We start from the raw sequence: 18,974 nt of genomic DNA on the forward strand, positions 1-18,974 counted from the left end.
TCTTGTCCAGGCTGAACAGCCCCAGTGTTCTCAGCCTGTCTTCATATGGGAGGTGCTCCCATAAAGGCAATCATCCTTTATGATTTAATTTTAAATACACAGAAAAAAAATACACAAGAAAAAGGGGACTGAAGAAGGTGCCTGGCAAGAACTTCCCAAATGCATGGAATCAGGTCAACTCTGCAACTGGGTGGCTATAACACAGCCCTTTCCAACAGCTCTCCTCTGAACATCCCTTTTTTAGGACACTTTAGGAAGGGAAGGAAAAGCAGAAGCCTGCACGTTTTATCTTGAAGCCTGCGTGATTTGTGACTATTTGAGGCTGGTGCTGCAGAGCAGAACATCTGCATTACCCTCACTTTCTCCAAGAGAGCTGGAAGCAGTGAGCAGCACAACAGCAGCCGCGCAGCTGCCAGGTGACAGGAATGCAAACTCCTGCTCCAAAAGCAGAAAAACCCCAACAGATATGATCCAGATTCTTTTTGTCTTGAAAACAGCTGCATATGTTGCGAAAGGGAAGCAAAGAGGCTTCCTGGAGCCCTCCCTGTACCCAATCCCAGCACACACAGAGGCCCTGGGAAGAAGCAAGTACATTACTTACCTGTTCCTGAAAATAAATAGAATTCCCAAAACTTCCTCCTACCTTCTCTTTCATGGAGCTCTCTTCTTCTGCACCTCTGCATGTCTAAGCTAGACAGAGATGCTCCCTCTGACACTACTTAGGAGCACTAGATTTTAGAGATGTAGAGTAGATCTTAGGCAGAAGCTCTTCCCTGTGAGGGTGCTGAGGCGCTGGCACAGGGTGCCCAGAGAAGCTGTGGCTGCCCCATCCCTGGCAGTGTTCAAGGCCAGGTTGGACACAGGGGCTTGGAGCAAGCTGCTCCAGTGGAAGGGGTCCCTGCCGTGGCAGGGATTGGGACTGGATGAGCTTTAAGGTCCTGTTCAAACTCTGACCAGTCTGGGATTAATCTTATGATTGTATGAGCTATGAAGTGGACTCCGGTCCAACAAGATACATTAGAAAACAAACCAACATCCAAACAGGCATGCAAATGTCTTGTATAAATAACAGGATTGGAGGTGGAATACAACAGCTTTCAGACCTGCTTTCCAGAATTCACACAGTCACCTAATTGGGTCACTTTTTCATGTCTTTACCTTCAGTTTGCTACACAATTGTGCTGCTTTTTCAGAGCAAAGCCCATCCTGAATGATGTTAATCATTTGCTAACTCCACATTCAATCAGTTCAGCCCATTCTACCCAATATGAAAACAGAAAACAACCTTGTTGGCTTTGCAAAATGAAGCTGTTGGCTTATCCTTAGCGGAGACATCTATGAGCACTAGTCCTTCCTCTCATTCCCCATCCTCTGCTAGTAGCTGAAACTGACTCAAGTCCTCAGACTCATTAATGGAATATGGATACAGATCTTTGTCTACAAAAACCCCTCTCAAAACAGGAAACAAACCTCCCAAACCCCATGAATTTTACTATTCTTTAGCCAAAGCACCCTTTTAAAGAGCAGAACACACAGCCATGAGGCCACCTCTTTATTCAAAGAACAACAATGGCACGGTGGCAGCTGATGTTCACGTCACCCACGTGCAGACAGGCTTTAACAAACACAACTCCACAACAACTCCCGTTCTAAGGGAAACCACTGCAAAGAGTCACAGGGCAAACTCAAGGCAAATTAATGAATGCTTGTACCCCTCTTCAGAGTTTCATCTGTGAAGTGAAGGGTGCAGCTCACCTCATCCCCTTTCACACACAGGAAAAGTCCTCATTAAGTAACTGAATCAAGTACTCATGATTGGGAAATAAAATATTGGCCATGTAAATTCCCTCTGATCTCTTCCCCAGCAGAGCACACAGAAACTCCAGAAACGCAACACTACCAAACCACTATGTGCAATGGATTCTCTTCTCAGGGCACTCTAAAGAAAGGCTACTAACTCAAAAGAAAGGCTAATAACTCAAGAAAGGCTTTTTTGATTTCCATTTGCAAACTGAAATGTCACCAGGATATACCAATACTACAAAACACTTCACTGAAAACAAACCATCTGCCAAAAAAAAAGCCATTTACTCTAAATTTCATTTTGCTTCTTTATGGAGCAGATAGGATTCCGTAGACAAAAACACAACTTCTTGTATTGCTAATACTCTTGTAACTTCAGTACCGCCATTGAGCAGGTAACCCTCAACTTGTATCATAATTACTCAGGGTTTACTTTTTCACCACTGAAGGGTTTCCACGGTACTATCATTTCATCTTACCTCAAGCACTGGTCCAGCTCCAAGAATAATCTGTTCTACTCCACTGGCAAATCCCTTCTGGCTGAGGGCGGTGAGGTGATGAATGAGGAAGTTGGTGCTCTGTGTCTTCCCTGACCCGCTCTCTCCTGAAATCACGATGCACTGGTTCTTCTTCCGCTGAAGCATGGCGTGGTAAGCCACGTCTGCCACAGCGTAAATATGGGGCTCCAGCTTGCCCAGCTGGTGGTTATCGTACATCTTGACATACTTGGGGTTATAGATAGGTAGAAACTTGAATGGATTAATAACTATGAGGATGCTGCCTACGTAGGTGTAGATTTTCTCTTGCTTGAAGCGGTTTCTGAGATTCTCCAGGAGCGTTTTCTCGTTCAGGTCTGGCAGGCTGCACAAGTCATCGTAGTCCTTCTGCTGTGGCTGGGGAAGGAAGCCACGTTCCACCATCCTGCGGCGCTCCTCCGTCACCCTCAGCCAGGACTGGAGGCTCCCATAGTGAATGGACCCGTCCAGGTTCTTCTCCCGCAGGAGGAAGCGATAATCCTCGCCACTGATGCGGTTCTCCAGGGCCATGCGAGGCCACAGCATCATGCGCTGGACGGGGCAGTCCGTGGGGTTGAGGATCCATTCCTCCCCCCCAAACTCCTTCACCTCGGCCAGGACGTAGCATTTTGTCTTCTCAAGCTGAAGTTTATTGATGAGAGAATCGATCACCTCCGCAGCGGTGGATGTTTTCCTGGCGGTGATGGGGCAGTAGATAGTCCCCTCCGCGATGCTCCCAGGGTAGATGTGCAGTGTGTACTCGCTCTCCTCAAAGCGTCGTCTTCCTCCAACATCATTTACACTCATATTGGATCCTTTCCCATCAGTACCTGCACTGCATAGTCAGGACTGTCCTCTGTATCTTGTCAGGTCATCATGTTAGCACAACTAAACAAGAAAAAGCAGAACAAAAATAGGTTAGGTTTATCTCAGCAGGGATCCTTGGAAACCAGATGACATACACCATGAGATTCAATGGAGCAACACAAGTGACAATACCAACTGCCTTAGAGGAGCAAACAAGGATTCCAAGCCAACAGCTGAAAAGAGAACAGGATTTCACCTTTTTCAGAGATGTCCATATCTGACATTAGATATGAAGTATTCCAGCCAACTCACCCATACATTCTCACTGTTTCTCTCATACTGCTTACGAACCACAGAACACAGATCTCCAGCACCAAATTAAACACAGTTAATTTCTCAAACATCATCAGTGGAAGATGACAACCACTACCAATCCCAAATGAAAGCAATTCCAGGGTTAATGATCCTCAGTTCTCCACCAATTGGTTCTAAGAAACTTAAAACCCTTGCAGATGTTAAGAGTTATTTCAATATAAAGACAAAAGTTAACTATGAAGAAATGCAGAGGATCCTCAAAGACAGGATCCGGGATTACAGTGGCAGGAGGCATTTAATACTGATAGAACTTTACGTGATCATATCCTAATGTTAAGTATAAAGTTGAGCTTTTCCTTGGGCACTGCCCCAAAGGACCAAGACCTCACAACTGAGTTCCCTGACACCACTGACAAAACACTCAAAAATGGTCAAAACATGAAGTCAAAACCCACTTCAGGTTCAGGGAGCACCTGAGCTTCAGCTATTCAATGTTAGGAAGCGTATGTTGGGAAGCAACATCAGGTCTCCCTGTCCACCCGGATTCAAGACCTTCACTCCAAGCACAACCACCCTCCTCTTCTACAGCCACGCAAGGATTTGGAGATTAGTTTCATTTGCTGTAAGATTTCTCAGGTCCTCAAATGAAAACCATTGTTTCGTGTTGCATTGTTGCTCACTCTGGGATTTCATAAAGTGCATTATCCCCAGCCACGCGCTATTCGAAGCAAAGAAATCCATGTGTCACAGTGAAATATATCTGGCAGGGATTCACAGCACATGGCTTGGTAGCAGCACATATATTATATACTGGGAAGCGCTCCAACTGCTTTCCTATAGCTTTACTATAGGCACAGATGCAACAGGGATGATGTCAGTTAAGTGCTGGGTTGGGCTTGCTTTGTCTGTCTGACTCCAGCATCAGCTTTTCTTCCAGAAGGAGGGGAGGGAGAGGGTGGGGGGAACCTACCACACTTAAGCCAGATAAGTCCTCATCAAGATTTTACTTCAAAGCTTACAACAAGAGGGCTGGCTATTTTTATTCAAGTTATCAGAGTGTATCAAAGCCTTGCTGACTCACGTGAGAACTGCAAACAGGACTTTAAGTTGGTAACCTTGAGCAAACCAACCTTCCCTTCTACCCCCTCCCTCTTGTTAAACGCATGCAAGCTCAATAAATCCTCTCTAAAGCATCAGGCCGCTCCACCACACCTACCCAAAAGCTTTCCTCGCTTCTCTACAGCAGGGACTCACTGCAATAACAAACATCTCTGTCTTCTGCATCCAAACAACTTGAATCCAGAACTGTGAGCCAGGCATGAGCCCCATGGAGAGGCTATAAGCCCCAGTAACTGTGCAATCACAGAATGGCCAAGTCCTCCCTGCCTCCAAAACCACTCAAACGCCAGAAGCTTCCACTTAATGACTAAGAGATGTGGCGAGGTCAGAAAGCAAAGAGGTGTTAATTTGTGCCCTATAAATCACAGGAGATGTGCCACAGGCTTTGCTTTTAATAACACTAACCACGGCCGGAGTATTCTGTTAGGTCAAAGAAACGTTAATGAAGATAATTGCTTGTGGTCTCCCAAGGCTGGCGCACATGAGCCTGGCTCTGCTCAGCATCAAACAGGCAGTGTATGGAGAGAATACTGCACTGAAACGGGTGTTATGAGGTCACTACCATATGGGAGGGAGAAAGGCTCTCCCGACGACAACTGTGCAAGCAGGCTGTTACACTGGCTTTTATAGGACTTTTTAATTTAACAGTATTTGTGTGTTTGGACACAAAAAAATTAAAAAGGAACAAGAAAAAACAAGAAGTATTTGTGGGTTGCCAAATAGCTAATACTATTTTAATTAAAGGCACTTTGGGTTGCTCTGGGGTTACATTTAAATGAGAACATCTAAAAATGATGCTACATTGAAGTCATTTATATAGTCTGATGGAAAGAAAAGCTACTGTCTTCCTGATGCTGTGCCCACGTAAGTGGCAGGTTATAAAAGGACCTGGCTTTACCACCAGCCACCTCACTCACGTACTGTACCGGCTTTGGCAAGGCTGAAGGCAGCAGTACTGGGATGCTGATCCCAGGGGAGATGGAAAGACCTCAGAGGTCAGACATAATTGCAAACTCTGGCCAAAATTCACAGGCTATGCATGCCTGTGAAAGGAAGAACCGATGACATTTTAAGACACGATACTTACAGCTTAATAGTTTCTAGATCCTTTTCATTTTCTGTGTTCAGATGAAGACTGTTACTCACATTGACCCTGCACACTGATGTGGCTCCATTTTACTATCATAGTTTTACTTGTAACACAAAAAGCACCATCTCCAAACAAACCTGAGATTACAAACCAAGCCTTGTATCCTTCTGCATAACCAAACAGATTCATGGCTCCAAGGAGATAAGAGGCCATTCTAAGAATCCAACTAATAATTCAAGTTAACAGCAAGAAAAGCTACTGAAACTACAACAGTCAACTGGGCTTTGTGTATACACTAAACTGGTACAGAATGGCTTATTTTTACATTGTATGCTATCTTTTACTAGTTGGCCACAGTTTAATATACATAAACAAACGTGCTTTTTCAAGTTAAACATACATATCACCACACACAGTAAGTGCTCTTGAAATGGGAGCTGGTTTTTAGTAAGGCTTATTCTGGTGGGATATCAGACAAAGGAGGATGTCCCAGTTACCTGTGCAAAGGTAACGAACGGAAAGGTCAGGTCATGTCATTTCTTATTTTTCCATTCAGAAAGCTCCACCTCAGTATTTCCCTTTCCAGGGACAGCACAAGCAACACGTGGCAAAAGTCCAAAATAAATCATCCACTGGAAGCATCAGTCCCCATCATAAATAATCTGTGACAGCCAAAGCCTGAAGTCATCGACAGAGTTTGCCAAATATCGGGTGATTTGGAAGAACTAAAGATGAGTGTCAGTGTGGAGGCTGTTAAAGGGGCAATTCTGGAAGCAAAGTTCATTTGGTTTTATTATAACATCCCATAACCCAGATGAGGGCCTGCCAAAATAGCAAAACCTTCTCCCTGTTGCCAGTCCTCAGGCAGTTGTAACAGGCTCGGTTGCTCAAGAGAACCTGGATTTCTCCATCCACAGGTACGTCACATCACATACCACGTGGGCAAGAATTCCTCAAAGAGATAAACCTAAAAACTCTGATAAAAGAATAGCCCAATTCAAACACACTTCACTGCCTAACCCGAACACAGTGGCACAAGGGCTCTCCAAATTTCTCTCCTGCAGCAGCAAACAGCCTCATGCTGTTGGCATCTGAAATAACACCACTGCACCATCAAAACTGATGCTACTGACACATCTGTGACAGCTGTGGCTGTGAGAACTGCTAGAAAAGCTCATGTAGGTGCTCAATGTCTCAGTGGTCACTGCAGTTTTACTTGTCAGTCCATATGATCATTTATATAATCATAGAGTCACAGAATGGTTTGGGTTGGAAGGGACCTTAAGACCATCCAGTTCCAACCCCTGCCATGGGCGGGGACCCCTTCCACTGGAGCAGCTTGCTCCAAGCCCCTGTGTCCAACCTGGCCTTGAGCACTGCCAGGGATGGGGCAGCCACAGCTTCTCTGGGCACCCTGTGCCAGCGCCTCAGCACCCTCACAGGGAAGAGCTTCTGCCTTAGATTTAAGCTGAATTTACCCTGTTTCAGTTTGAACCCATCAACCCTTGTCCTATCACTACAGTCCCTTACGCAGAGTCCCTCTCCAGCATCCGTGAAGGCTCCCTTCAGATATAATGCTTAACTCCATCCTTTTTATCATCTTCTCACCAGATTTTTCTCTTCCTGCTGTTTGCTGATGGGAGCAAAACATCATTATTTTCTCTTCATCATCCGTGTTGATCCATCTCAAAAGACCTTTAAGATCATCAAGTCCAACCATCACTGGCCCAACCCTCCTGCAAAGAGCAGGGACACCTTCAACTATATTTGTAACCACAACTCAAACCATCTTCTTCAAAAGAGACGATAAGCTTGGATGGGCAAAAGAAACTGTCAGCACTCCAAGACTGTCCACATACAGAAAAAAGATCGCTTGGATAAATTTCAGAGTAGCTTATTTGGAGTGAAGCGATGCAGTGAAATGACCTAAATTACAGATACCAAAAACAGGAGCTGAGACATTCACAGATGCTCAGCAGCAACAGAAGTCCCAGCTGGACCTGGCACAATGGGTGCTGCACACAACCAAAACACAACCCTTGTAGGCACCAAACCACCCATCACCTCCTGCAACATCGAGAACAAACACGGTTTGGTGGTTTCTTTCCTCTCCCCCTAAAATTTGCCATCAAGTCCCAGTTCTGTAATCCATAATTCTGCTTGTTAAATCCACTTTATCATGCTCAGAGTTCAAAGCAAATGTAGAACCTAAAAATCTGCATCCCTTCAGCTGCTGCAAACCCAAATGATTTTGTAGATAAACCTTCTCAATGCCCCCCGTCCAAGACAGATCTGTAAAGTGGTTTTTGGCTGTTATTGTCAAGAGCCATAATAAAAAGAGAAACTGCTTGGCCACTGCTACCCACCATGCCTCTGGTGGGATGATCCCACGCTGCCATGACAGTACAGCCAGAGATATCCACTCAGCCTCCAAGCAGGATTCCCAGAACATAAAAGAAGCAGCTGTGAATACATAGCTCAAACCATGTAAATCATCCCCAAAGATGCAAAGTTGCCCACACTACGTGTAACCTAAAACAGGTTGCAAGCGTTTTCCAAGTTGTTCCTAAGCTCACCAGCTTCTCCTGTTTACCCATCCTTACCAAACAAGAGATATTTCTCTTGCTATTTAAGGGGCCCATGGATACATAAAGCACTTCAATAGATGACAATCCCTTCCTGAGCCTGGAACTACCCCAAGTCTCAAGGTTTTAATATTGACATGACTTGGTCCAACAACCACTCAATGGCTCCTCTCCTGGCAGCTGGAGATGGGTGAGAATGGTGCTGCCTGTTCACCACTCTCTCGCTGATGGACCTCATATGGAAATCTGTCAGCTTCAACTTGCAGCTGAGACAAAATGAAAGGGGGAAGAATAGAAAAACCCAGCTAAAACCAAAAAAATACAGGAAAAGCTGTTGCAAAATGAATTACTCCTTGAGGTCACTGCAAACGGTTCTGACAAACAAGGAACTGAATTCGGATATGAATAACAACACGATCACTCACTCTTCCCCTTAAGGTCAAAGCACCTTCTGTGCAGGGGATGAATCAGTGTTCAAGGAATTCATCACAGTGAATGAAGCTCTTGTCTGTGGGACTCCTGCCCCGCTGGCTGGAGATGGGACTGAAGGCGAAAAAAGGAAATCACAGAATCAGCCAGGTTGGAAAAGCCCTTTAAGCTCACCCAGTCCAACCATTCCCCAGCACTGCCAAGGCCACCACCAACCCATGGCACTGAGGCCTCGTCTCCACGCTGTGTGAACACTTGCAGGGATGGTGACTGCAGCCCTGCCCTGGGCAGCCTGTTCCAATGCATGAGCACCTCTGGGGAAAAAGGTTCTCTTAAAATAAAACTAAAAGGGACTACAGGGAGCCTGGGTGAGGGCTGTGACTGAGGGAACTGAATGGGAGAAGTGATTTCCCCCTTTGCTTCTGTCACAGCATTTCTGCGTGATGCTGGGAGACCCAAAACAATGGCACAAACAAAACCGTGCCCTTGACTTGACTGTTCCTCTTTCTTGTACTCCCGGGTTGAGTCACTGCATCTTGCCTTCTGGAAGCACTGCTGTCCTCCTGAAAGCAGCGTCCCCACACATAAAGGGTGGTGTTAAAGTACTAAAATAATCAGCCTGTTTCATTGTACTCACTGAACAGACAATGTCTGGAAGTTCATTCGTTCTCTGTCCCAGCATCATGAGAAACTTTGCTCTGACAAATGAGCATCAGCAATGAAGCCCATGTCCTCCAGCTGCTCCCTTGGCTTTCTTGTGCCACCAAGCACAAAGTAATAATATAGAAAAATAAAGCTGAAAAACTCAAAGGTGATTGCGAAGGAAAAGGTGGCACAGTCTAACTTACACCTGCTGCTCCCATATCCCCCATGGGGCAAAGGACAGCTATATCCAGACTGACCAACAGGAAGGCAGGAACTAAGGCCAAGTTTGGAGATTTCCAGCAGGATGAATCACTGTTGCAGGTTGTTTTGCCTCTTCTAATGACCAGTTAAGTAGTCACTGGCCAGAGGCATGACAGCCCTGTTTCAAACACAAAGATGAATTTGTCATTTACAAACATGGCCTAACCATTGTTGTCTGACAGATCATCCCTTCCCAGTACTGAAATCCTGTTCACGTGAGCAGCCAAAATGTCCCATTTTCCACATTTGCTGGTTGGATTTGCTCCCTACAGGCGTCCATAGAGCAGTTCAGGCTCTGAAAACCCAAGTGGAAACAAGCTGATATCCCAAAAGCATAGATCAAGGTCAGATAACACATTCCTACGAGCTCAGAGAAGAGGCAGCTACAGCAGGGAGACAGCAGCATAAACCATAAATGGACACAAGATTTTACTATCTCACAAAGCACGTGTCCAGCTATTTATATTTTTGTTTGCAACCAAAAATTTCACGTATACAGCCTGAAAAAAGAACAGTGTGTACCATAAAAATCCTCCTGAACCTGTTAAAAATGAAGCATATGAAGTGTTAGAGCAGAGGAATTCTGCCAAGAACTACAGAGGTTCACACTGAGGAGCATCTTGCCAGCCTCAGAATGGATGCACAAAATACCTTTCTTGGAGCCCAAGAATTCCACCAGTGTGAAGGAGAAGATGCTTCTATCCCATACAAGCTCAAGAGCTTCAGAGAACAAAACCTGGGGAGATGAATGTATCCTTCCCCTTCTTATCCAGCCTGTAGGCATTGGTAGAGGATCAATGTGACCACTGCTGTGCCGGAAAGGTAGCAGCGCAGCTCTTCAGTACCACTTCGAGTTGCAGCAAACATCACACCTGAAATAACAATTGGGCTAAAAAAGATTCTCTCCAGAGCTGATATTACACAAACACACTGCACTGGCACCTGAATGCCACCGTACTGCTGCAGTAGAAAAGTTTGTAAGATCCCAGACTGCTTTGGGTGGAAGGGAGCTTAAAGCTCATCAAGCTCCAACCTCTGCCACGGGCAGGAACCCCTTCCACTGGAGCAGCTTGCTCCAAGCCCCTGTGTCCAACCTGGCCTTGAGCACTGCCAGGGATGGGGCAGCCACAGCTTCTCTGGGCACCCTGTGCCAGCGCCTCAGCACCCTCACAGGGAAGAGCTTCTGCCTAAGAGCTCAGCTCAGTCTCCCCTCGGGCAGGTTCAAGCCATTCCCCTTGGCCTGTCCCTACAGGCCCTTGTCCCAAGCCCCTCTCCAGGTTTCCTGCAGCCCCTTTAGGCACTGGAGCTGCTCTAAGGTCTCCCCTTCAGGAGCCTTCTCTTCTCCAGGCTGCCCCAGCCCAGCTCTCTCAGTCTGGCTCCAGAGCAGAGCTGCTCCAGCCCTCGCAGCATCTCCATGGCCTCTGGACTCAACCTAATGGGTGCACATCCCTCCTGTGATGGGGGCTCATGAAGATAAGGGAAATAAATGCAACTTATTAAAAACAATTTACATTTGTATATGTTATAATTAAGAAGTAATTTCTCACATGGCAGTTTCACCATAATGTATATTAAATATTGTTATATGGATATATATTGATAGCTATCAGTATATCCATTTACACATATCAATATATATCGATACACTGATCAATTGATATATACTGATATCTATCAATATATATTGGTGCATCAGTGTACTGATCCTTTTGAAAGGATCTTTTTGACTCAAAGAGACACACTGCTCAGCAGGGACATCCCTGCTCCAATCCACTTCCAGCATGAGCCAAGACAACCCAACACTTCTCAGAATTGCTGGAGCCCCCACATGCAGCAAAATAAACATGAAGCCACTTTGGAAGTGACAATTCCTGTGCTGGATTTCCCTTAAAAGTAAACATTAGGGACAACATACATAACTGAATGTCCATAACTGAATAACCTTACTTTTGAATACTGGCTCAAATAACACCTCGATAATTTCAGATGTTTTCCTGCAGTCTTAAAAGCACTGCAGTTGTCTGGAAGCAGTTAATACAGTTTAGGCACAAAGTCACATTTAAGCATCCTAGTGCTGGGGAAGATACAATAATGCTGTTACTAATGGTATTTTCCTAATTTTCTGGAGGATTATGGGCAGCACCAATAACAAGAAAGGGATGATGTAAAAACCTTCTCACAGAAAACTCTTTTTGGCAAACGCTCTGCTTCAAATTAAATTTTCCACTGTTCCAAATGCAATATTATTGCATTTCACAAAAATTATTACCTGCCTGTTCCTAGTGAGCCAGCAACACAAGACCTGAGTTTTCCCTGATGCCAAAAACATGTTTCCCACCTTCCTACTGATAGGATATATACTCCTCAGGATTAAAATGAAAGATACAAAGCAGGTCAGGAGCCAAATCCCATTTTGTAACATTTTAGGTGAAGCATAGCTTTTAATGAAGGAGAGTTTAAACAGCCAACTCCCCAGTTCTCCTCTGTGCCCATGTTCTTTAAGTGACACCACGATTCATCTTCTCTTCAGCATCTGCATAGGAATAAAGCTCTTTTTGGTAGTCCATATTCTTCCAGTACCACGTGCACCTCCCCCTGCAGCTGCTGGCATCTGCCAGCCGGGGTTTCTTCAGCTATAACTCTTATTCCTAACCACAAATCCCCCCCAGGCTTCCACACAAGCGCATCCTTGTTCTTGTTGTCAGTTGAGGCCCCTCAGCTGACTGCAGAACACACGTGAGCCCTGTCCTCCCTCCACCGCTTCTGCTTCCACCTCCTTCCCGTTTCCATCTGCAGATGAAATCATTTCCCCACAGAGCATCAGCTTTGCTGCAACAAATGAAAGTCAGCCTCCAGCAGCAACGACAGCAGCCTTGTCAGGAAAGTGGCAGCTGCTCCTGACTACGTTCAGGTCCATGGTTAAGGAACAGATGATGCCACATGTTACCCATCTCCTCTTGAAGTTCAGCATCCAGAACAGCTTAGTGCAACACTTCACCTATACATACATATATATATATGTTTTAGAACTTTGTCCTGTATAGCTAAATCATACAAGTAAATTCTACACCAACATGAAAGCACCTTCCTGCCCCCCAGTCCCTGCAGGTGCCAGTTACCCGATCTCATTATCCACAGACTGGTAGCAACCTGTATGCTCTCTATATAGCCCAGCTGGCATAAAGAAGAGATTTTAAGCATTAAGTGATGTGCAACTAAGGATCAAAGGCAAACTAATACTGAAACTGTACTGCCAGATCTGCTTGGTTACCTTACAAAGCAAAAAAACCCCCAAAACTCCAAACAAAACCACCCAAACAGGGTGATTCATATTTCAAACACGAGTTCCAACAACTAGGTTATGAAAAAAATAAAAAAATCAGTCTTTTTCCTCTAAAAGGCATATTTATAAAAAATATTCATCCCACAGATTAAGATCATTTACAAGCAAGGGCACAAATAGGATGTTGAGCTAAGCTAACCACAAAACAATCTATTCCATCTCAAAACGAAGCTGTCAGGTAAGTGCCACAACACAAGGGTGGCTTTTAAACTTGAACAAGACTGTTCTGAATGCAGCAAGACATGAAACCAAAAACAAAAGTCTTCTTCCAAGCCAAGAAGTACTGAAAAATATCTTGAATAACAGATGACAGCTTCACTAAAAATAGTTCTTGTCAGCGCCCGAAAACACCAGCTTTGGAGCGCTTTGAAAACATTATCATTGAAAAAGGAAGGAAAAAAGGGGATCTATCCAAGTGTTTAATAATGCATGGCAAAATATTTCAAGGCTGATAGTTCACTAAACAATACTGATACTATAAAACTGAAGGGACAGCTTGTTTGAAATACCACCTACATCATATACCTTTATATACATTATGTATTCCACCACTGTGTGCACAGTCAGGACTTCAAGCACGAATCTCCGTACTGCACCTCATCTTCTTGTCCCCTCCTCCCAAACAGGGGCAAAGTTTCCTATGCAAATATTCCTTTTTTTCCCCAGAATTTTTCTCTTGTTTCTGAATTCCATAGCTGCACCAACAGCTACTTGAATTGCCCATGAGATCCCTGAAAGAAGCTGTGAATTCATGCAAAGGACTAAGGAAACTGAATGCTATCCTGGCATCGTTCCTGACCTTTTTAATAGGGAATGCAAGAAAGGGATGACTATGGGACAAGATTATTTGGGGAGTTAAAGATCCTTTTAATATACAGAGGCACATTATGGCAACAAGGAGAAAGCTTCCACCTCCACTGCTTGCCCAGGAGCAAACATCCAGGAGGAAATCCAGCTGCACTGTGTACAATGGATGTGAGATACTAGTTAGGCTGCCATCCTCTGCAAGAAGGGAGGCCCTGTCACCAAAGCCCCCTTGTTATGTGCTCGGTCCAAACAAGCATTGGAATATCCTGGAAAAGACCACTTGATTTAAAAGAATAGCAGAAAAGGAGAAGCTCCAATGAGTGCACAGTGCTTGTTTTCCCAACGTGCTGTGGATGGATGGTCCGTGCTAGATCAGTGCAAGCATCCAAACACAACACGTATGAAAGACAAATGCTTGACCAAGCATGGACTGCCCTTTTAATGAGAGCTACAGCCCTGGTCGAGCTAAACATTGCTCCTAAATTCAGGTTATTCTAAATAGTCCCCTTCTTCTAAATTCAGGGTATCAAGTATTGCTTGTCTTGACAGAGCAGATCTGCTGACTGAAGTCTGCAGTTCAGTGATGGCCACAGACTGGCACCAGGGAATCGATGCATCCATTAGGGAAGTCATAATTCACCTTTGGAAATGAAATAAGAACCAAGAATCTACAGCAGATGCAGTGACACAGCACACTGCCATGATGAACATGTATTTAGGATGCCTCTGATATCCTCTGGGTGATTTAAAGCTGGTTTTGGGGAGATTCATATGCCTTTTGCTAATTTTACATCACCAATAAAGATTAGGAAGAATCCTGATTTCCAAGCCCACCAAGCAGGTAACTCCATACAGCCACCCAACATGAAGCAGGACAAGCAGAATCTATAGACAAGGATTAAAATGACACCAGGGGACAAAGACGTATGTGGGTTTTGTATTTCATTTGAATCTTCCCAGCTTTGGGCACAACCAACACTGCAGCTCGGACCACAGCTTCATTCTGATCACCTCTGACAACACAGTAACCTGCTTGGGTGATGTGCGGTGAGCAGTGGACATCATCTACCTGGATTTCTCCAAGGCTTTAAAGAGAGTTTCCCACAGGCTCCTCCTAGAGAAGTTGAAGCATTACAGACCAGACATGTGGTCTGTGAGGTGGGGGGGGGAGCTGGCTGTCACCAGTGGGGTCCCCAGGGGTCAATACTGGGCCCAACGCTGTTCAATGTCTTCATAAAAGATCCGGAAGATGGGATCAAGAATGCCCTGACCAAGCTTGCCAGTGAAACCAAACCAAGAGTAGAAGTGGCCACTTTGGCAGGATCACCTGGACAGGCTGGAAGCACGGGCTAACATTATGGAGTTCAACAAGGACAAGTGGAAGGTCTCGTGCCTGGCAGAACACAATCCAGGAGCATGGCGCAGGCTGGGATCTACTTAGCTGTGGACACAAGCTCAACAGGACGGGGCAGCCCTGTGAGGAAAGGCTCAGAGCTGGTTTTGTTCAGCCTGGAGAAGAGAAGGCTCAGGGGAGACCTTATCACCACATTCCAGTGTTTAAGGGTGGCTACAAAGAAAACTGAGATTCCCTTTTTACAAGGAGTCCCATGGAAAAGACAAGGGGTGATGGGCACAAGTTACTCCTGGGAGATTCCAACTGGACACAAGAGGAAAATGGCTCATGAGAACAACCAGCCACTGGAATAATCTCCCCAGGGAAGTGGTGGATTCCCAGCACCGGGCACTTTTAAGATAGGGCTGGAAAGGGTGCTGGGACATCTAGTCTAGGTCATGCTTTGCCCTAGAAAGGTTGAACCAAATGATCCTTGAGGTCACTCCCAACCTGGCATTAGATGATTCTATGATCCTTGCACGTGGGTAACAGCTTCTACCTTAACCAGCCAAGCTGGAGCTCAACACAAAACAGGGCAGCAGGGGAACGCAGCTGTTGAGCAAATAAAACTCAAAAGCACATTCTGGAATTATTTTGGTTTAAAATCATTCTATTAATCCAGTAAGGTCAGAACTGAGCTGATCAAGGCAACAGTCTGAATCCCAGTGTATTCTCCGATAAAAACCCATCTCATCTCAGGTTGAAGACCTGGTTTCTTTGGAAATCAAGCAGCAAAAAATAGGAATATTCCCAAGACTAACAGTGATTTCAGTGCTTCAGTGGGCACAAGTTAAAACTGAGCATATTCAGCTCAAGCTAGCACAATGCAGTTGCTTTTTCTCTTCTGCTCAGTGTCTTGCACTTCCCTGTCTTTAGAAGGATGACTTTCCCATCCTGAATAAGAAGGGGGTTGGAGCAAGTCCGGAGGAGGCCTGAGCACCTTCTTTTGGAGGAGCACACTGGGGCTGTTCAACCTGGAGAAGAGAAACTGCATGGAGACCTCAGAGCAACTTCCAGTGTCTGAAGGGGCTACAAGGATAATGGAGAGGGACTCTTCATCAGGGACTGCAGCGATAGGACAAGGGGTGATGGGATCACACTGAAACAGGGGAAGTTCAGGTTGGATCTAAGGCAGAAGCTCTTCCCTGTGAGGGTGCTGAGGCGCTGGCACAGGGTGCCCAGAGAAGCTGTGGCTGCCCCATCCCTGGCAGTGTTCAAGGCCAGGTTGGACACAGGGGCTTGGAGCAAGCTGCTCCAGTGGAAGGGGTCCCTGTCTGTGGCAGGGGTTGGGGCTGGGTGAGCTTTAAGGTCCCTTCAACCCAAACCAGGCTGGGATTCTGTGATTAACAAATGGAAAACCAATGGTCCTTGAGCACATGGCTCAGGCAGTCTGCACTGACAGAGGCCAAACAGCCTCAGCTGCTTTAAGAAATGAGATGACACCCTGCAGCAGCAAGTATTAAACATCTTGAAGTTATTGCACATCCCACGTAGAAACATCTCAGGGAGAAAGGAACTCTTTTAAGCCAGAAGCAAAACTGCTTCCTTGACATTTGCCCATGCACTTAACCACAGGCAGCTCTCAAAGCAGCTCTGGGGACTGTTTCCCCTACTGCAGCACTACCTACTCCCACTTACCTGAATGGAGTGCCACACAGGCTGAAATAAAGCTCTCTTCTACCTTATATATTCAGGGCCTTTTTGAAATCTCCCACAGATCTAAAGCCTCCCCTGGGATATTTGGGGTCTGAACATTTAAAAGTTATTCTTCAGGGACTATTAGCTTCAATTGCAGGGTTATTCCCAGAGAAAGTCATCAGGGCCTCTCCCTTGTTGCTTCCCACCATGTGCCAATCTGTCCCTCCCAATATTTCTCTTCCATGTTCAAGGGGAAGCAGAGGGGCCTCTCCCCACCAAACACATAGTGATCTCCATATCTCCATATGGAAAACCATCAGCTCCACCTGACACAGGAGCTGGAACGCAGACATCCCTCCAGAAACTGCAGTACACACGGAGTTTAAGCCTTTTCCCTTGTAAAGAGTATTAGCAGTATGGCTTAGATACTGGTTTTGCTTGTTTAAAGATGCCAACAGCAACACAAAAAGACAACTCTGTATTTATCAAATCTGCAGTGAAAAACTGATTCTAAACATGCTCCTTCAGTTTCTTGAAGCTTTTTTTTTTTTTCCCCTAATTATTCTGAGTCTTAAATTAGGGAGCAACCAAACAGCATCCATGAGCCTGAAACCACTTCTAGACCTCGGTTTCTATCTCCAAATGTTCCAGGAGAAGAGCTCACTACAGCAAGCAAGGTCCTCACAACATTCCCCTGTTTCTGTAGGGGACTTTCCATTTGCTCTGACCCTCATAAACTATTTCCATAAGCAGACCACAGTTTTCAAAACGTTGCCCCAAGTCATAATATTCTCTCAGGTGTATTGGGCATTAGTGTGTAGCCATGAGAAACATGAGCACACAGCTGGCTTTCCTAAGACCACGAGCTCACCCAAACCCAAGCAAGGACCAGTAGGCATCTCTCCATCCCAGTACATCTCCCCAGCCTCACTCCCTGGAGTGGCCCCGCAGCTGGAGCTGTACTGAGGACAAATCCCAGCACCAGCCCTGTGTCCCTGCCCTTGGAAGGGGACAGGACAGAGCTGAGGTCAGCCATGTGTTATCTGAAATGCAACACCGGTTATAGTGAACAGGCTCAGATAACACAGCTGGCTTCATTGCTAGCTTCTGTTTACAGGAAAGACAACCGAGATGGCACTCCATCACATCCAGATCTAAATGGCTTTCCACAAGCACATTACCACCTAGAAAATACACAGCATTTTCCCTGATACTAGAATCTGACTGATGAGAATCAAACGTGGATCATAAAAGAGAAACTGTGCTTTTTGCAACTTTAAAAGATGGTGTAAGATCACAGACCTCTCCCTAAATCCATACAAAACCACCTTCCAAGACCCTGCCTAAAGAACACCACTTCTTTTCTCAAGTTATTACAGTTTTATTCAGATTCAGCAACATTGCAAATATTTCAGCTGAAATATTCTCAGCCTTGTGCATGCATCTTGCCTATCTTTCTCATACTCACAGGATTTATCTCCAACTGCTTATCCTCCCAGGTAAATCAGCACAGCCCTAAGCTTCAGGAGAATCATTTTATTTCCAGCAGGAGTTAGGTGAGGGGGAAGTAAAGCATTTTAACCCAAGGCTTTCAGACTGCAATGAGTTATTCCACTGGCGCAAGGCCAGCACAACTCCCCACATCAGGAAAAAGAGGTCAGGTAAATCCAATAACGAGTATTTAAAAAGACAAGTCAACAAAATGAGCTCCATTCTCTTGCTGGAGGCAAAGCAAGGTCATTGTGGGAGGGGGGAGGGCGGGAAATAAAGCGGGGATCAGCAATAAAATAATTGCAAAAATCAGAAGATTTAACCTATTGGGTTTTGCAATTATTTGCACTCCATTTCACCAGCAGAATTAGAAGCATTAGGACAGAACAGGCAGCTGCCCGGGGCCATAACATACAACGAGCCCCACTCTCTACCATGGCCCTGCAGCAACAACAGCTCCATCCCGCAGCAGATGCTCCCTCTCAGCTCTCATCAGGCACACAAAGACACGGAGCTTGTATGACACACTGAGAGCTCCCAAGGTGAGCTGCCAGCAGGAGCACCGTGGGGAGGAGGTGTGGCCATGGGACTCCTGCAGATTTCCATGAAACACTATGGGAAAATTAAAAAGGCACTAAAAAGGAAATCATGGGACACATCCGTGTCCTGAGCCACCCGTGTGCTGGGCTGAGCAGCAGGTCAGGGAAGTGATCCTGCCCCTCTGCTCTTGTGA

General features: G+C 45.5%; 1 protein-coding gene across 10 annotated transcripts in view; it reads right to left on the reverse strand.

Moving 5' to 3' along the window:
- MYO9A (myosin IXA) overlaps positions 1 to 18,974 on the reverse strand; it is a 188,289-nt gene that overhangs the window by 149,450 nt on the left and 19,865 nt on the right. For all 10 annotated transcript variants that reach the window (XM_061349914.1, XM_061349919.1, XM_061349922.1 and 7 more), the window contains one exon: positions 2,283 to 3,206. In XM_061349914.1, coding sequence (XP_061205898.1) covers positions 2,283 to 3,125 — 843 coding nt within the window. In that variant the 5' untranslated portion in view covers positions 3,126 to 3,206. Of the gene's footprint in view, positions 1 to 2,282; positions 3,207 to 18,974 lie in introns of those variants that run through there.

The sequence above is a fragment of the Neopsephotus bourkii genome, unplaced genomic scaffold (assembly GCF_033783945.1).
Source record: "Neopsephotus bourkii isolate Nb327-2 ecotype Australia unplaced genomic scaffold, CSIRO-AGI_Nbou_v1 NB_463, whole genome shotgun sequence".
NCBI lineage: Eukaryota > Metazoa > Chordata > Aves > Psittaciformes > Psittacidae > Neopsephotus > Neopsephotus bourkii.